Source organism: Rosa chinensis, chromosome 3, assembly GCF_002994745.2.
Source record: "Rosa chinensis cultivar Old Blush chromosome 3, RchiOBHm-V2, whole genome shotgun sequence".
NCBI classification, from domain to species: Eukaryota; Viridiplantae; Streptophyta; class Magnoliopsida; order Rosales; family Rosaceae; genus Rosa; species Rosa chinensis.
The window spans coordinates 32,632,466-32,647,954 of record NC_037090.1 but is presented as its reverse complement, the minus strand read 5'-3'; the positions used below and the strand labels follow the sequence as shown (position 1 = coordinate 32,647,954).

Below are 15,489 nucleotides of genomic sequence, written 5' to 3'. Positions count from 1 at the left end.
AATCTCTCAAAGTCTCTTGGTCCAATTTGAAGTGTGGAGCACGAATTGAAAGATTGAAGATCTAGGATTTCAATTTTCCGTTTTTGGGTATTGAATATTGGGTCAGTGGCAATGTCCGTAAATTGTGATGAAACTTGAGCATTTTGGTCATTTTCCACTAAACTTGGGAGTTAGACTTGTATCATTTGACTTTTGGGCCTGGGCTCATGTCATTTTTTGTATAAATCTTTTTGAAAGTGGGTTTTCTGTGTTTACATCTTTGGTCATGTGCTACTATGATACCATATTGCTAGCTAGCTGTTAGAGCATTTTTAGGAATGCTAGTCATTTTTGAGTTAAATTTTAGTCAAAATAGCTAAAAAGTCATTTTGACTAGCTACTTTATAAATACGTCTACATCAGTACTTTCTATTACAGCTAGTTGTACTTTCTATTACAGCTAGTTTTGAATTTATAGTATTTTTTAAATGAAGATTAAATAGTTTAGATATATTTATAAATTACATAAAAAAAAACTCAAAATAAATGTTTTAAATTATAGAGAGCCTCATTTCCCTCTCTATATTTAGGAACGAAATAGCTAAAAGTTATAATAAAGAGCAACTTAGGAGTTTGGTGCAGCAACTAAAATATACAAAAGTTAAACATACTCTCCAAAATAGTTAAGGAGAAAAAATAGAGAATCTACTAAAGTTGCTTTTATATTCTTTTGAAAAATGCCAAAGAACTGCTGAAATGACGAGAAAGGCATAAATCTCTTAATTGCAAGTTTGCAATTGAGATATATTGAATTTGAATAATGAAGCAATAGTTAACATAAGTACGACATGTGTACATGGAATAATGGGAAGGAGATGAATATTTGTGAACAAATTATTTCCTGATCAATTATATGGTAAAGTGCCATAAAAGTGGATCCAAAAAACTGTAAGATTTCAAAATTTTACACTCACTTTTTTTTGTAATAGAAACAATAACTTGGTTATCAACGTGATAACATTACAAAGAGACATGTCAAATAGCCGCCGGTTAATATAAGCTCCCCCACACATAATGGCGTAATGCTACACGCCTACACTTACATACGTTTGGCCGCTTATAAATACACATAAAAATAATAGAGTGCAGAGCAGAACATAAAATCAGAATCCCTATAGTCTAATCTAACTATGTGGTCATCATGATTGTGTTAAACTGTTAAACCTATTGAATGAGTTTTCCTATTCAATCTATCAAGTTGAGCCTGCCACAAAGTAGCTAGCAATCAACACCTTAATTTTTGATTTTCTCCTTAGGGAGTCGATGAGTGCTTTCGTTGCCACCGAGAATTCAACGACACTAAGTAGGAGCTATTTATTGGTGTTTTTTTTTTTTTTTAAGTACGCGTTGAGAAATTTATAGAAGTCATTTACAATAAAAGTATATAGATCGATTTCATAAAATAAAAATAAAATAAAAGTACGGCTAAAATTAGTGATTTTAGTAAGGATCAATAACCTTTCAAAAAAAATAAAAATAGGGATCAATAACATTCTACTAATTTTTTCAAAAAATTTGTCATTTAAAATAAAAAAAAGTCTACAGAAATTTAAATATAATACACTCCCTTAAGTGTCGTCCTGTCACAAGGAAGCTATGAGACAATATTGACATAAAAAAGTAAAAAAAAGCAATAAAAAGCAATACATATTAAAGCCACTTTACTTTTGCATCGATCGATCTTATCATTTGGAATAATCTCTTATTTATTATTAGCTTTTCAAAAGTCGTCACTATATTCGTTTTCATGCGAGTTGATCATTGCACGAATGCGTAGAACCGCATTAAAACATTCAATTTATATGAGCAATGAGCAATCATCTAAACTATTTCCATGATCAGACCGGCGCCAAGACCAGCCAGTCCAGTGACGACTAAGCCACTATATAGCAACATATATTGTCATGTTGCAGATGCAGCCGCCGTAATTCTCCGGCCAACGATCTTTCCCCTCTAACCGGTATATCTAGATATCTGCAATTCTGCAACACACACACACACACACACACAAAAGCATGTAGATCTCATAATTAACAACCAAGTTTACATTCAACTAGCTAGGGATCGAGATCCAAATGGACTACGAACATGGAGAACTCTTATCAGACAGATCGGAGTTGATTGAGACTGCCATTTCATAAGCCATACTAAGGTTGGTAAGCTCTCAAATCACATCTTTCAGTGCATATTATGATAGTAGTTAAAATAGGCACAGCATATGTGCATGGAATAATGGGTAAATGGTCAATCACTGATGGAAGATGATGCAACCCTCCCCTCATTCACCAATATTTGGATTCTGAATTGAATGCGTAATCTTCTTCATTCTACTGTCTGTTGATTGTCTTTAGACCAATTCAATGAAAAGATTTTAGGGGAAATGACTCTTTACCTTAATTTTAAGGATGTTAACCTCCTTTACCTTAGTCAATTATTAGTTTTCACCACCATCCTTAAGATGTCTTTTTTGTTCCCTAACACCTAATTAATGTTTTTATTTATTTATTTATTTTTGTGATTATTTTGCCCTCACACCTTTGTTACATAGAAAGAGAAAGTGGAAGAGAAAGAAGTCACTGGAAACTTCGTTGTAAACCTCGCTAGAGGTCACTAGACTTGGAGATCTTATAGATTATCAGAGAGGTTGCTAGATACTTTTATTGCCCCGCAATAAATTTTTATTGTTTCCATCCCAAATAAAAAGTTTATTGTCCCAAATAAAAGCTTTTGGGGGGTAATAAAACTAATAAAATTTGGGTATTAGAAATGGGGATTAATATCCCAAAAATTAGACAAATAAAACTTCGATTGAGGAAGAAGATGAGAAAATTACATCCATTCAAAACTCTTTATTGAGGGGCAATAAAACTAACAAAATCTGGGCATTTGGAAGCAGGACTAATCTCCCTAAAATTAGACAAATAAAGCTTTGATTGAGGAATAAGATGAGGAGATTACATCAATTCAAACTGGGGCGAGCATGAGTACTGTTTTGGTTAAAATTTGGGTTTAGGGTCAAGTTAACCTAAGATTTTATTCTTAATATATCTTTTTTTTTTTTTTTGAAACGGGGTTTGGAGCTTAGCTTAGCTTGCAGGCTCAATCCCACGCCTGCACATTTTATGCTTAATTTTGGAAAAATGGAATTTGCATGTAGTTGTTAGTGTACTTCTTTACTTTTGCATATATATTTTTTTTATGGTCAATACTTGTGCATATTTGAGATCGTTATTTTGTTATCTTGCGATTTTGATATAATTGGTATCCTTTGAACTTTTTTTAATTAATGTAAGTTGCTGATTTAATTAAAAAAAATGCACTTGTGGAAAAGGATATAATTGGTAATAATGTACTAGCCTCTTAAGACACGCTTACACGTGTGTCAATTGTTTTTTTTTTTAATTATGATTCTCCTATTAGTTTTTTTTTTCCTCATCACCTACGTATAGTAAAACTTTGATAAATTAATAATTGTGCTTAAATAATAAAATCTTCAGATCACAACTTGAGTCAATGTACTAAAATAGAGTAGTGCTAGAGATCCCAAATTTTTATACAAAAATTAAATCCCAAATGAGGTGTCGTGTGCTACTTCATCAAATTTAGTTTGATAATTTCCTATGTGTATTTATATCAATTTATATCTTATAATAAAAGACTATAGACATTAAGAACATGATCAAAACATGGTTGATAGCGGGCATGTTTTGGATGAGAAAGCAAAGAAATGTTGGCTTTTTAGTGGTTGACCTTAAGAAAAAATTGTTTTGGTGTGTAAAAAATATGGTCAAACACATCACGGTATTAAACTAACCAGTATTTCCCAAGTTTCAAATCTTTAATGAAAAAACTTCAATGACACACAATGACAGAGTATTAACATAGATAATCCAGACTTGCAGGAATACTACAGAATTGTAAAAAAAAAAAAAAAATCCAATGGCTTACTTGTTCCTTGCATTAACACCATTCCTCTTGTCAGTCCCTCCTTCATCATCAGAACGGTCATTTGAAGCCCTTGGTCACACACTCAAAACTCTTTGAGTTTGGCTCCGAAGCAACACTGCTTGATTTCTTATCAACCCCTCATTCCATAGTAGATTGAGAAGAAATGATTAACCCAAATAATTGCAGAAGCTAGCTGAATGCATGAAAACACAAATGGAAGTTAAAACCAAAAACCCTGCTATAGAGAATGCAACTCTAGCATGAATAAAATGCTATTACCATCTTCTTTGATTTCTCTACTTCAAGCTTCTTCTTATCTTTCTTTCTCTGATTTTCAATTGCATCTCCCTCCTCCTGGAACAATCCATGGTACAGCTTCAATAAAGCTGTATTATCTCAAAATTGATTGCACCCAAACCGACAAAAAACGGAGGTTCCAAATACCCACTAAGAATTTCAATAACAAAATCCCAAAACTTTCTCAAAAATCCAATCTTTGGCACACCTGAGTTCCTTTTCACATTCAAACATGCACAAAGGAAAAGCAATGAAGAAAAAGGTATGTACCACCATTAACAACAATTCTTCTCTGCTATTCCATTCTGAAAAATTCACAAACAACCACCTGCATATCAAAAAAAGAAAAGAAAAAAAAGGCATCAGAGAACAACCAAATCAGGAATCAAACGAAAAAAGGCCCCACACTCACTACCCACACCTCCGACCAAAGGATTCAGGCAAGACCAACCAAAATGTAGGCATGCAAGCAAGAAACTCAAAAACAAAAACAAAAAAACGAATTGAAAACCAATTACCCAGAGCAAGAAGAAGCAATACCTTCCTTGGCCTTGATAAATTCTCCCTTCCTCCTCTCCGATTTCAGTCCTCTACAGATAACAAAATACCACCATCAGTGAACTCGGTATTCTGTTTTCACCCAGAATTGCATGCACCGAAATTCAAACAGTACCACCTTCGCTGTTTCTCTCTCTCTCCACCTCTCTGTGGATTGAAGTAGCGAAGACACGATAGGACTGAGCAGTACGCCAGGTGTTGAGGCAAGAAACGCAGGCGGCGGCAAAATCGTCTTTTACTATATCAGCTCGGCTGGAGCCGGAACTGTTCATAAGCCGATGAACAGTGCGTTGAGAATTAGTATATAGTAAATTTTGAAACACTAAATTTTCTATGGAATTGTACGTTCGTTGTTTAGTGTATGCCTTGATTTAGTTTATGCAGTGGTATTCACTTGGTTAGTTGCTGATCAAAGAATTTATCCTCAATAACCCTTAGATTTACATCCAAGGATGAAAAACAAAACACCTCAACTTTATAATAATTCTCTCTGTCATTGGATTTACATCTAAGGGTGTTTGGGCATTATTTTCTTGGTCAATAACTGACCAGCTGAATTTTTTAGTTGGTTTATGTACTTAACTCTTGGTATGCTATGACTGTACATAGTAACTTTGATGTACATTGAGCATAAAATTCTTTCTAAATTATAACTTTATTATTTCATCGATAAATTAATAACTATTAATTTATTGATCAACTAATAATCTCGCTAATTTAACAATTTCTTATAGTCCCAAACTTATTAATTTATTGAAGTTTTACAATATTTTTTTTGAAAATGCTCATTGCCTGCGTTTTAGGTTGGATGGTTATTTGTCCTGTTTTATATATATTCAACTCTTTTTTTTTTTTTTGTAAATAAAATTATCTTTTGGCTTTTTCGCTCTTGTAAGAATAATATTATAATATGAAGCAATCTAATAAACAATAAATTAATTAATCATAACTTTTAGAACCAAAAAAATAAAGAAAATTAACTAAAAAATAGGAGTAAAGCGATCTGTTTAAATACATTTAAAGTCATTTGATTCCGAAGTTTTAGATTATATGGTTTTTCACCCTATTTAGTTACAATTTATTTAACAAAAAAATTAAATTAGATGATTTCTAATTTTATTCTTGTATTTAGTCCATGTATAGAACTTTGTTGCGTTTATCTAAGTATTTATAATTTATTTCTTCTAATACATAGTTGTATGTTTTGATTTGAAATATAAAATAATAGGGATATATATTAAGTAATTAGGGGTGTGTATTAAAATTTTTCGTGTCTATCAAGTAAAAGGTATATTTTTCATTTCAAAGACCAACTAAGTACAAACCACTTCCAAAACCGAGGGAAATGTGTTCTGACATTGATTTTAACGCTAATAATTTCAAAATGGCCATCATTCTAGGGCTGGATTTGATACTAAATCGATCCATTTTTCCCCAAACCGCTGCTGAACCGACCTCCGTCGGTATCAAGATTTTCAAATCGCCATCGATCCAAATAATTGGTATACTGGCCATCATTCTAGGGCTGGATTCGATACTAAATCGATCCATTTTTCCCCAAACCGCTGTCGAACCGACCTCCGTCGGTATCAAGATTTTCAAATAGCCACCGATCTGAATAATCGGTATACTGACAAGTCGGTAACCGAAAATCTCGGTTTGATATCGGTCATAGCCGGTAATTGCAAGCAAACTCCATGAAAGTTGGTTTGCAGATCTAGTGGAGAAGAAGATGAAAAAACAGGGAAGAGAAAGAAGAAAGAGAAGAATTGAGAGGGCATGTTCTTCTTCCTCCATTGAATTAGCAGAGGCTATTGAGGCTCACACTCCAAGCCTAGCGTCGAGACTTCAACGCCGATCCCCACCACTCCACGCCCAGCTCCGTCATGGAGGATGACGCTAGTGAAGGAACAACAAGAATATACATATCGCAAAACTAAAATCCATGGTGAAAATGGGATTTTGGTGATTTGGGTTTTTGAGGTTTTGATTTATTTGCAAGAGTTGAAATGGTTGCTTGTGTGATTCTAGAATGGTTGTTGGTTTCCAGAAAGAAATTCTGGAATGAGAGAGGAGTGAAATTCTGGAATGATGGGTTTTTGCTTTTGTTTTTGCTTTTTTACTTCTATTGCTTAAGAGGTAATAAATATAAAATATGTAGACTGTATGTTGAGAGAAACTTCTAGCACAGTGGTTGGGATTAGAATCTCTGTCTATGAGAAGAGAAGTTTCAGTCGCGCCTTCAACCAATTTTCATTTTTTATATATATTGTGTATTGTGCAAGACACTGATAAATATAAAATACATACATAATGTAATGAGAGCAACTCGTGGTCCAGTGGTTGGGATCAGAATCTCTATATAAGAGGAGAGGGTTTCGAGTCGCGCCTTCGACAAATCATTTTGTATAAATATTCTGCATATACACAACATATATCCGGTATGGTATACCGACGGTATGCCATGTACCATACCATAGCTGAGCCGAAGGGAGCCAAATAGTACTGCTCAGTCGAGCCGAAAGTCGGCAGGCCGAGTTTTCGATCCAAAGTGGTTCGGACCGGTTCAAAATTCTGCTGGTTCAGCCCAAAATGCCAGCCCTACATCATTCCGCATGCGATTGACAAAATTTTAGAAAAAAAAATATACATTCTCACTTATTGGTGCAAATTAATTTGTGACAAATTGAGGGTGCAAAGTGGCATCCTGACAGGCAAGCAATATAACTAATGAAGCAAAGGTATGGATCAAAGAAATTGGTCCAAAGTGCCTGAGAGATTCCTGCACACGTACAATCTCGTAAATTATACAATTTTTTTTCTTTTAACAAATAGGGAAAGAGAGTTAATTAAACTTGGCGTATAAGTCATTTGAGTTTTTCTATTGGAACCTCTAAATTTACTCACTTGACCTCCTATGCTTTTTACACCTCTTACCAACATTGCAAGTACTAAATTTACTCACTAAACCTCACTAAAGTTCCTTAAATAACCTCATTCATATAATTTGCAAACAAACTATTATCTTTAAAATAAAAAAAACTTAGTCATTTCAATGATTTAATTACTCTATAAATCTTAATTACATATCCAGTCCTTAATCAGATAACATAAATCTCTTTTTCAATAAAAGAAAATCAAACACAAGGTATTGAGTTTCAAAAATTAATTTCTAATCAACAAGAAAATAACATGAACTTTTCTGTGGTTTTATTTTATGTTTTAGCTGTGCAAAAAAAAATGGATTAGTCATTTTTTCTTAATGTTTATTTTATTTTCTCTATTTTCTGTGTCTCATGATTAATTATTTAAATATTTATTTAGGTTTTTTTAATTGCTAGCTCATTTTTTTTTATTTTTTACAAATATAATGGATAGACTTAGGGCTGTCAATGGGTCGTGTCGGGTTGGGTTCGTGTCGGATCAAGGTATTTGTCGTGTCACAAAAAACAAACCCAAACTCAACTCATTTAATAATCGTGTCAAAAATTTAAACTCAAACCCAACCTATTTATTAGATGGGTTACCCATTTCCAACCCGCTTAACCCATTTAATAAATAGGTCGTGTCGTGTTGAACAAAATGACTCTTTAAGGGTCAACATTGCGACCTATTTAACTAAAAAAATGCATAAATTGATTAAATTCATTAAAAACTCCACAAGATGAAGAACATAAATAATTATATATAATTCATAGATAACTAAATCCAATAATGGTGAAGTAAAATATTTCAAATTGTTCAATCCTATGATCAAATACTACCACGTCCAAAATTTCAAGAAAAAGTATAGCATAATCGAGTTTTACGGGTTTACTTCGTGTTGGCTGGTTGACCCGCGGCCAACCCATTTATTAAATGGGTCATGGCAGGTTGAGCCGCGACCGACCCGCATTTTAATTGTGCTGGTTCAGCCCGCTTTATTTTGTGCGGATTTCGAGTCGTGTCGGAATTGACAGCCCTAGATAGACTTAGATGTCATAATATAATTTTTTTTTCCTCACCAATATGAGTTCAATATGTATATCATACATTTTTATTTGGGGTTTTCTCCATTTACCCTATTTTTGGAGATTTTTTTTCCACTTACCCCATTAAGTTTTTTTAATTCCCTCTTACCCAAAACACTCTAAAGAGGTCTTCCCTAATACCCCATTAAGAATTTTTTTTTGTTTTTAATTTTTTTTAATACCATTCTACCCTCACCCCTTTGTTATTTAGAGAGAGAGAGAGAGAGAGAGAAACCATGGGAGACTTCACCGGAGCCCCGTCACCAGTCGCAGGAGTTCGGTCACCGGCTTCTGGATTCCTGTCAACTTTTGCCGGATTCCGGCCAACTTTCGCAGGAATCCAGTCACCGGTCGCGGGATTCCGGTCACCGGCAGCCACCCACCGGAAAGATTTACTGCCCCAATAGACGTCTATTGCCCTCCAATAGACGTCTATTGCCCTCCAATAGACGTCTATTGCCTCACAATAGACGTCTATTGCCCCCCAATAGACGTCTATTATCCCCCAATAAAACTTTCGGTTGTCAGAATATGAACTAATCTCCTAAAATTTAGACAATAAAAATTTTGTTTAAAGAAAAAAACGAAGAGATTATATCAATTTAAAAACGTGTATTGCCCCCCAATAGACATTCAAAACTTTTTTCTTTTCTTTTCCTTTTGTCCCATTACTTTAAAAAAAAAAAAAAAAGCTATGGGCACCCACACACCTTCTGATCGTATTCCCTTCGATGGTGAAATGAACCAGCGCCACGCAATTGGCTATCGCCGACGACAACATTCATTCCAACAGGTTGTGGTCCAGCGCCGAAGCTCGCCGGAACCTGATCGGAAAATTGATTGTATGAGCTGAAGGTGAGTCAAGTTGGCGATGCTCCTCTGGATCTCGCCGGAGAGAGAGGACTGGAAACAAACTCGCCAGCGGCGGTGTTGGGCCTGAAAATGGAGTAGGACTCGGCCTCAGAAATGAGGTGGTTGTTAATGGATTTGAGGCGATGCTGAGGGACTGGAAACGAACTAGAAACGGCAAAGGCTAGATCGCCATCGTGGAGGGGGGGAGAGAGAGAGTACAGAGGAGAGAGAGAAGGGAGACGGCGGCGTTGTGGTAGTCGAACTGGTGGCCGGAGAGAGCGGGCGGTGAGGTCGAGGGAGGGCGGCGTCGTCGTCTTCAAGCGTGGATGCCATCACCGCCATCACTGCGCCGGATATGGAGATCGGACACCGCGGGGGAGAGAGAGAGAGAGAGAGAGAGAGAGAGAGAGAGAGAGAGAGAGAGAGAGAGAGAGAGAGAGAGAGAGAGAGAGAGAGAGAGAGAGAGAGAGAGAGAGAGAGAGAGGAGAGAGAGAGAGAGAGAGAGAGAGAGAGAGAGAGAGAGAGAGAGAGAGAGAGAGAGAGAGAGAGAGTGGATCTGGAGGAAGGAGAGAGATAGTGGCATGTTGTAGTTTCTTAATTATATTAAGGGTAAAATGGTCATTTTCTATTAAATTGTGTATGTGGGAACAAAAATCTGTTGCTGGGGTAAGTGGGATAATTTTTATTCATTTGGGGCTTGGGTTAAGGACCCTTTTTATTTCACATGATCTTAATCATAGTTTAATTCTTAATAAATATATATGAATACTTTAATGAGTATGTAGTGAAATTGGAAAATGAAAATAGATAAGGAAAATAATAAAGAGTACAATCTAATGTTATTGAATTGGAAAGTCTAGAGAAAATTAATATTATATTTCTTTGATATAATTATTGTCCTTAGTAGTCATTTTATAGTAAGTTATATATGTCATTTAATATTCAAAATAGAGTGAGGTCAAGTGAGCAAATTTAAAGGTCCCAATAAAAACACTCAATTCATTTTTGGAGAGAAATGTCCAACCATTAGGTATTTAGGTAAGGTGAATACGGTGAAATTGACACCTTTCATTGACATTCCGCTAAGTTTAAAAAAAGAAATGAAATTATGTGGCTTAGGCAGCCTAGCATATACAATAAAGAGTTCCTTAATTGAAGTACCCTATGTGTAGTTTACGTGACGCGCGCACATATATTAGTCGAATAATTCTATATTTCTGCTTCATCAAGTTATTTGATTGGCCGATTGGGTGTAAAATGTGACAGGGAATAAACAAGAGTCATGGAGACGCTGTTAGGTCCTATGGTTCAAGTTGTACTGGACAAGGTATGTACGGCCATGTTGAACAGAGCTCAAGTCATAGCAAACTTTGAAGACCAGTTTGAGCAGCTGAAGAAAGGGTTAACAACTACGAATGACCTACTTGCCAAAGCGATGGATCTTCAGAGCAAGTATGACGAGGTCATGGGTGCCTTGAGCCAACTAAGAGAAGTAATTGATAAAGCTGATGATGTATTGACAGATTGCCTGGTTCGAGTTACATACAAGGAAAATAAGTCCTCACTACGTTTCTGGTTTCATGATCCGGGATTTAAACTTCGAGTGGGCAAGCAGTTGAAAGATATCAATACGAAAATGGACGTGGCACGTAATACCTTGGGAGAACATTTGAAAATTGCAAACTCTACAGCGCCTGATAGAACCCATAACGGTGAAAGCCATGAAAACCAGAGTGAAAGTACTTGGGAATTCATGTCTCGGAATTACGACCCGGGTGTGACCTATGGATTGGATAATTACATCAAAAGTTTGAAAGAGTGGATGCTTGGCAGTACCAAGGGGAAACTCGACTTTGCTGGCATTGTGGGGATGGGGGGTTTGGGCAAAACCACCATTGCCAAGATGTTCTTTAATGATCCTGAAGTTGTATCTCACTTTGACAAGATGATCTGGGTGCCTGTTTCACGGAACTTTAGTGCGCAGCGGATTCTGAAGTGCATGCTGGAAAAGGCAAATCTGCAAGCACCGGATGTTTTGGAATCTGATAACATGTTCACCAGCCTTAAACGACTTAAAGATCAAGCTTATCTCATCGTCATGGATGATGTGTGGCATAATCCCAATTTATATAGTTTCTGGACTAACCTCCGCGACTCCCTACCAAAAACAGTTAAAAAAAGCAGCTGCATCATAATTACTACTAGGAACATAGAGGTTGCCAATCGTTTGGTGGACCAAGACTCACTAAAATTGCAGCCCGATACTCTGAATGAAAAGGACAGCTGGGCTTTGTTCAGCAGAGTTGCATTTCAATCAACCGAGGTTACCGAGCTGTTCAAGGAGGCAGGACGGGCTATCGTGAATAAATGTGGTGGGCTTCCACTGGCAATCAAGACAGTAGGAGGGTATTTGGCCAAGGAGAGTCTTTTTAAGTGGACCGAGACCATAGAAAAATTCCATTCATTGGCTATCAATAATGAAGAAACAGAATCACTTATGCTTTGTCTACAAGTGAGCTACAATGAACTTCCAACGGAAATGAAGCAGTGCCTATTGTGTCTCTCCGTTTACCCTGAAGACGTTGAGATACATGCTGATCAGCTACTTCACTGGTGGTTTGTAGAGGGCCTCATCCGGAGCAAGAAAGGCAACTCTAAAACAGCACTAGAATTGGGCTATGAATATCTGGCAAAACTAGCCAACAGATGCCTATTGGAAGTTGCGGAAACCCGAGGCTATGATGGAAGAATTTATAAGTTCAAAATACACGATATGATACGGGAATTAATAATCAGAATTGCAGAAAAAGAGAAATTTTGCAACTTCAACGAAGAATGTAGGCAGATACAGATTGAAGAATCTCGGTGGTTATGTATCACTGAAGATATGGCAGCTGAGGTTGAGACGCCGTGGATCAAAAGCAATTCAAGCAATTCAAAGTTGAGGGCACTTTTACTGATGTCAAGCCCTTCAATGATTGACTTCACCAAGAAATTTGTGCTGTTAGAGTCACTCAGGGTATTGGACTTTTCTTACTCCAAGTTAGATGTGATTATTGTTGAAGATAGCAGCACAGCCTCTTCAGGTACCCTATAATCCTATATCACTCTAATTTAATCTGTTTATCATCTCTAGCTACAAGCCTATAACCTAGACTGCACATATAATATTTAGTCGACAATTTGTTTAATTTTGTCATGGAAGTGTTTGTGTGTGTCTAAAATGTTTTAACTGTTGAACAGGGATTCGTGTAGAGAAACTCTTCGACATGATCACTTCTCTGAAACGCCTAGCATGTCTAAACCTCAGTGGAGTTCAGAAACTATTAGAAGTGCCATCTTCAATTGAGAAACTCCTTAACCTCCAGGTTTTGGTATTGAATGGATGCATAAATTTAGGCAAGATACACGCCAAAATCACAAGTTTGAAGAGGCTTGTTGTCTTGGACATTGGAACATGTCCCCTTGAGCACTTGCCTCGGGACCTAGGGAGACTCTCTGATCTGCAAGAACTCTCTGGATTTAGGGTGGTAAGTCGGGCAAAGACATGGGGTTGCACCCTTCTTCAGCTTGGAAGACTAAAGCAGCTAAGAGTTCTTCGAATTACAATAGGTAATGTGGCTGAAATCTCTGAAGAAGAAAAGAAGAGCCTATCAAGTCTCCAGAACCTCAAGGTTCTAGCTATTGATGCTGCAGATACTAACAAACAAGAAAATCTGGAAATGATAGATGAGCTGGAGTTGCCTCCAAAGATAGAGGAGCTGTATCTCAGGAATTACCGCTCCCGAAAAATGCCAAACTGGTTTAGTCCCTTGAGGCTTCCTAAATTGCATTATCTTTCTATTGAGGATTGCGACGTTGAAAGCCTAAAGGACAACTACAGTTGGAAAATTGAAGGTTTGTATTTAAAATTGTTAGAGATGTTAAAGGTAGACTGGAATGACTTGAAGAGAACCATGCCAGCATTACGCTACATGGAGATTAGCAAATGTTCCAACTTGAGAAACTTTCCAATCGATGTTGTCAAGAAAGCGGTTTGGAGAAAGTGATGGATCAATAACAGGCAGGAAAAATCACCATGGATCTAAGCATTGATCGTTGGTGAGTTCACGAGCATATTGCACTTCTATTCCTAGCCTTGAAATTTGTGCTATATGTATGTAGGGTGCAAGATATTTTATGTGGTGTTATATTTGTTTGGCATGTAAAAGTATTTAATTATGTGTGAATGTGTGATGCATTGGCTGTGATTCAAATTATATGAGGCAATGAGATACATATGATGAGTATATAATGATGTGCAGTAAGACATTATTCTATGTTTTCAATGATCAATGTGAGTGAGTGGTTCTGCGGAAAGCGATATGAGCATATCAGAGAAATGCAAAAACCAGAGGGAAAAGAAAACATTTTGATGCAGAAAATGATGCCCATGTTTCTCTGTGTCCAGAGATGAATGGAATTATAGTGCAGTTGCTGATGAAAGCAGCATGATGCACTTTCTAGCTTATGAGTTATAATCAATTTGAATAGTGAATGAAATCAAAGAACGATAGGTCCAATAATTTGAAGAAATTAATTGAATATAATGAGTTTCGATTATGAGAGGAAAGGAGAGTGTACCCTCATAATTCACGATGCTAGGCAATGGACACTCTCTTTCCCGCTGCGTTCCCCCAAATACTTGTTTTGGGATTGCTAGTCTCCGACACCGCCAACTCTGCAATAGCTTTCACTAGAAAAGTAGCCCGCGTTTTTGCTGCGGGATTTATTGGAAGAGTAATTGTAATACATAAGAATATTGTTGATAACATTATATAGCACAATGTTTGTATGAAGTAATGTTCTAATTGAATCTCCATCTCATTCCGGTGTAACTGTCTTTACATACGTTTTGAACTCAAGTACACCTTACCAACTACCATTTAAGGTCAGGCGCAATTTTTCCATTACAATAAATGAATTCAAGTGGAGGGTTACAATGTGTCACCGGGCCTATAACTGATTATATAATATCAATGAGTTGGTGACAAAGTCCAACTGCAAACAGAAGATGATCATACTGGATGTTCTTTGACTTTGTGCAGGGCTAGTACCTCGGATTACTGCACATGTAAATGACTCTATATTGATTTTGTACTTGAGCAAATAACTCTTTGCTTATGATATTCCTGTAGCAAAATGCAGATGACAAAATTTGTGAAGTTTTCAACCATTCTTAATTAACTGTCTATTGTAGACTTTTAAATTAAAAGTACAATAAGGTAGCAAATTGAAGAAGAAATTCGGAAGTATGATTGCAAATTCATTGCTGTAGTTGATTTGGTTTCGAAATACCAAGAATATATGTGGTCAAAGATTGGAGAACTGAAGAGAATGTCTTGGATTGTATAAATATGTGATCAGCTAGTTAGCAGCTTGTCATACTTGCGTTTAATGTCTTAGAACCTATTGCTTAATGTGGTTGGTTGATCAAATGAAAGCTTAGTACAAATTGTGTTAAAAAAGGCTACCAAAAAAACAAAACATGGATTTTGAAATGGAAAAAAGAGAGCGACAAATTTTTGAAGCTCACACCAAATAACACAGTTCATATCCTTGATCAACTACCAAAGGTTGGAATAAACATAAACGAATAAAAGAGTACCTTCGTGCTACCATAGGCAGTCAGATTTAACAGTGAGTAAACGAAGGTAAAGAAGTGTATATCAGGGCAAAGAAATGATATAAGCAGTGGAGTAGATGTATTTCATTGGCTACACCTTTTTTATAACTTGATTGTGAC

The 15,489-nt window shown here is 36.3% G+C and overlaps 1 protein-coding gene across 4 annotated transcripts; it reads left to right on the top strand.

The window, feature by feature from the left end:
• Positions 1 to 1,744: 1,744 nt before the first annotated feature.
• Positions 1,745 to 14,015, top strand: LOC112195209 (disease resistance RPP13-like protein 4). 4 transcript variants are annotated; one of them, XM_024335582.2, is made up of 4 exons: positions 1,745 to 1,999; positions 2,101 to 2,191; positions 10,971 to 12,790; positions 12,948 to 14,015. In XM_024335582.2, the coding sequence occupies exons 3-4, from the start codon at positions 10,987 to 10,989 to the stop codon at positions 13,751 to 13,753; spliced, it is 2,610 nt and encodes an 869-aa protein (XP_024191350.1). In that variant the 5' UTR covers positions 1,745 to 1,999; positions 2,101 to 2,191; positions 10,971 to 10,986; the 3' UTR covers positions 13,754 to 14,015. The 4 variants fall into 4 exon arrangements, with proteins under 4 accessions (XP_024191350.1, XP_024191351.1, XP_024191347.1 ...); XM_024335583.2 differs by having other exon boundaries at positions 2,101 to 2,195; XM_024335579.2 differs by having other exon boundaries at positions 2,097 to 2,191.
• Positions 14,016 to 15,489: the final 1,474 nt, after the last annotated feature.